Source organism: Nicotiana tabacum, chromosome 15 (assembly GCF_000715075.1).
Source record: "Nicotiana tabacum cultivar K326 chromosome 15, ASM71507v2, whole genome shotgun sequence".
In the NCBI taxonomy this organism is placed as follows: domain Eukaryota; kingdom Viridiplantae; phylum Streptophyta; class Magnoliopsida; order Solanales; family Solanaceae; genus Nicotiana; species Nicotiana tabacum.
In genome coordinates, this window is record NC_134094.1 from 54359316 (window position 1) to 54363380 (window position 4065).

Here is a 4065-nt window from a genome sequence, read left to right on the forward strand (position 1 = left end):
CCACATCCCACGGTATGACTAGGTCAAGGAGATGCTAAGCTCCTGAGGATGCAAATCGAGGGAATTTGGGAATAGAGCAGATTCAAAGAAGAAATACAACACATCCCCAGGCCGCAGAATTCTGGAAGAGAATGTCGACCAAAGAACACTCCGTGGAGGAACAGATAAAGAAAACTCCGGTGCAAATATCAATCATGGAATTACTGATAAGCTCCGATAGTCATATGGATTCCCCTGATGAGAGTACTAAGTGGGGTAAGTATGCCAAGAAACACCACAAGTGAAGAACTGACTGCAACTATTGGGAAAATGGTCGAAGCAAATATGATCACTTTCCGAAGAGATGAGCTTCCTGGCGAAGGCGTGAGTCAAAACGAATCTCTACATATCACTGTCAATGTGGGGACAAGGTAGTGTCCCGAGTACTGGTTGATGGAAGATCAGGAGTTGATATCTGTCCGCTCTCTACTGTGCGAGAGTTGGGAATCCCCCTGAGGGGAGTCAAGGAAAGCCATGTGAGGGTAAGGGCTTTTGATGGATCGTAGAACGATGTCATTGGAGAAATTTTATTTGGCTTTGCAGATCGGACCAGTTGAATTTTCCATACTATTTCAAGTGATGGATATTTTCTCTTCATACAACTTACTGCTGGGAAGACCCTACATACACATGGTAGGAGCCGTCCCATCCACCCTACACCAACGTATGAAATTTGAGTGGGGTTGTCAAGAGATCGTGGTCCACGGTGAATGGGGCCAATTAGCTTATTTGGAGTATGCAATCCCGTTCATTGAAGAGCTAGACAGAGTTGCTTTCCCTATAGTAGAAATCATGCAGACCACCGAAATAGAAGAGACTAAGCAAAACTTGGGAATAAAATAGTCGTATAGATCTAAGATATCCATGAGGGAGATGATGAAATATGGATACATACCAGGGACCGGGCTGGGAGCCAGATCAGATGGGATTACAGAACCATTCGAGCCAAATGGGGAAGAAAGGAAGAGCTGGCATAGGTTATCAGCCTCCGATTGGGAAAACTTGTACCGGTAGCCCCGGGAAAAGAGTTGTGCCAGAGCATGTTTTGAACGAACTGACATCAAGACACCGACCATTAGGAATGCCAAACCAGGAGAGGAACTGCGGAATTGAACAGCCAACCCGTCTTTGATTCGCCGGGAGTCTTGGTAGTGTGGAAATGTAAAAGTTTTCTTATGAAAAGTGCATGATCAATTGAGGCCTACACTGTGTCTGTACCTTAGACGTTCCTATTTTGATGAAATAAAAAAAAAAGAATTGATCTCTTAAAATATTACAACTTTATTTATCACTTCATTTATACCTAGTTTTTCTTTTCAATAACCATAATGATAAAAACCTGCATTCTGCGATTGTGACCTGTAACAAAACCATCAAGCAAAACGATCTAGATTACGAGGAATACGATGAGAGTATAATGCCAGAAAATCTCCCACAAGTGATCGAACAGCTAAAAAGTAAGAAAAAGCCTAACGTTCAAGAAACAGAAGTGGTCAATCTCATAAGCCAGGAAGACTTAAAAGAAACCCGAATCAGCATCCATCTAGAAGAAGAGTAGAAGGAAGAACTGGTTGAGCTCCTCCTACAATACAACGATGTGTTCGCATGGTCATATTATGACATGCCTAGATTAAGTACTAACATCGGCTCGCATCGATTGCCTACTGATCCTGTCAGACTGCCAGTCATGCAATAAACCTAGAAAATTCAAACCCGACATGAGTCTGAGGATAAAGGAAGAAGTAACAAATAAGATAGAGGCAAATGTAGTAAGGATCACCAATTATCCCAGTTGGTTAGGAAATATTGTCCCGGTACCCAAGAAAGATAGGAAGATTAGGATATACATGGATTATCGAGATCTCAACAAAGCTAGCGCTAAGGACGACTTCCCTTTACCAAATATCAACATCCTCATCGACAACTGCGTGAAGCATGAACTGGAGTTGTTCGTGGATTGTTTCGCTAGATACCACCGGATCTTGATGCATCAGGAAGATGCAGAAAAGATAGCCTTCACCACCACTTGGGTAGTTTACTGCTACAGAGTCATTTCGTTCGACCTCAAGAACGCTGGTGCCACTTACATGAGGGCCATGGCGATGCTCTTTCACGATATTATTCACAAGTAGATCGAGGTATATGTGGATGAAGTCATCATCAAGTCTATGAAATATTCAGAACATTTGGACAATTTAAAGAATCCGGCAACTTGAAATTGAATCCGACAAAATGCGCGTTCGCTGTCCCTGCTGAAAAATTGTTAGGCTTCATCGTAAGCAGAAAAGGGATAGAATTGGATCCATTTAAAATCAAGGCCATTCAGGAGTTGCCATCGCCCAAGAGTAAGAAACATGTGATGAGTTTTCCTGGGTAGACTGAATTACATCAGTCGTTTCATAGCCCATTCTACGGTAATTTGTGAACCTATTTTCAAACTGCTAAAAAAGGACGTTGCCACAAAGTGGACAGAAGAGTGTCCCAAAGCCTTCAACTGAATTAAGGACTATTTGTCAAATCCACCAGTGTTGGTTCCCCCGGAGCCCGGGAAGCCATTGTTGCTGTATCTATCAATCTTGGATAATGCTTACGGATGTGTGTTGGGACAACATGATGAAACTGGGACAAAGGAGCATGCCATCTACTACTTAAGTAAGAAGTTCAGACCATGCGATGCCATATACACTTTGATAGAGCGCACTTGCTGTGCTGTGACTTGGATCGCCCAGAAATTAAGTAATTACATGTCAGCATACACTACACATTTTATATCTCGGCTCGACCCTCTCAAGTATATTTTTCAGGATGCCTATTGGAAAGCTAGCTAAATGGCAAATTCTCCTTAGTGAATTTGACATTATGTACATAACCCAAAAGGCTATCAAGGGACTAGCTTTAGCCGACCACCTCGCAGAGAATCCAGTGGACAGGGATTACGACTCGCTCGCTATGTACTTTCATGACGAGGTGTTATTGATCACGAAAAAGATATTGCAGAGTCATACCATAGATGGAGAATGTTTTTCGACGGAGCAGCGAACTTCAAAGGAGTAGGAACTGGGGCAGTCCTAATTTCGGAATCTGGATAACACTATCCAGCATCAGCAAAGATAAGATTCCCTTGTACCAATAATATGGTTGAATACGAAGCATGCATCCTTGGGATCAGAATGGCAGTTGACATGAACATCAAAGAACATTTGGTCATAGGGGATTCCGATCTATTGATACACCAAGTCCAAGGGGAGTGCTCTACCAAAAACATCAATATCCTTTCGTACCTGCACCGTGTAAAAGAGTTATGCAAGAAGTTCACGAAGATTGAGTTCAAGCACATTCCCAGAATCCAGAACGAGTTCACTGACGCCCTTGCAATTCTATCATCCATGATTCAGCATCCAAACAAGGACTACATCGACCCTATCGAGGTAGGGATCAGGGATCAACATGCCTATTGCTTTCATGTAGATGAAGAGCTAGACAATAAACCGTGATACGACGATATTAAGAGATTCCTCGAAACAAAAGAGTACCCGGAGAATGCTACTAATAGTTAGAAACGAGCACTCAGAAGATTGGCGAATCACGTTGTCCTTAACAGGGAAGTCCTATATAGGACGACCCCTAACTTGTGTTTGTTGAGATGTGTAGATATCCTTGAGGCAACCAGATTATTGTAAGAAATACATGCAGGAATGTGCGGACCCCACATGCATGGGTTCATATTAGCCAAAAAGATCCTGAGAGCTGGATACTTTTGGAAGACAATGGAAAGTGATAGTATCCCCTATGTGCAGAAATGTCACCAGTGCCAGATCCATGGGGATTTCATCCATGTTCCGCTTAATGAGTTGAATGTGATGGGTTCGCCTTGGTCGTTCGCTGCTTGGGGCATGGACGTGATTGGACATATAGAGTCTACTAAATCAAATGGGCACCACTTCATCTTGGTAGCCATCGACTACTTCACCAAATGGGGAGAAGTATCTACCCACAAGGCTGTTACAAAGAAGGTAGTGGCGGATT

At 42.9% G+C, this 4065-nt stretch overlaps 1 protein-coding gene across 1 annotated transcript; it reads left to right on the forward strand.

The window, feature by feature from the left end:
• The first annotated feature begins 3209 nt into the window (after positions 1-3209).
• LOC142169631 (uncharacterized) lies at positions 3210-3533 on the forward strand. The gene has a single exon (XM_075231520.1). It carries the CDS (start codon positions 3210-3212, stop codon positions 3531-3533), a length of 324 nt encoding a protein of 107 aa, XP_075087621.1.
• Positions 3534-4065: the final 532 nt, after the last annotated feature.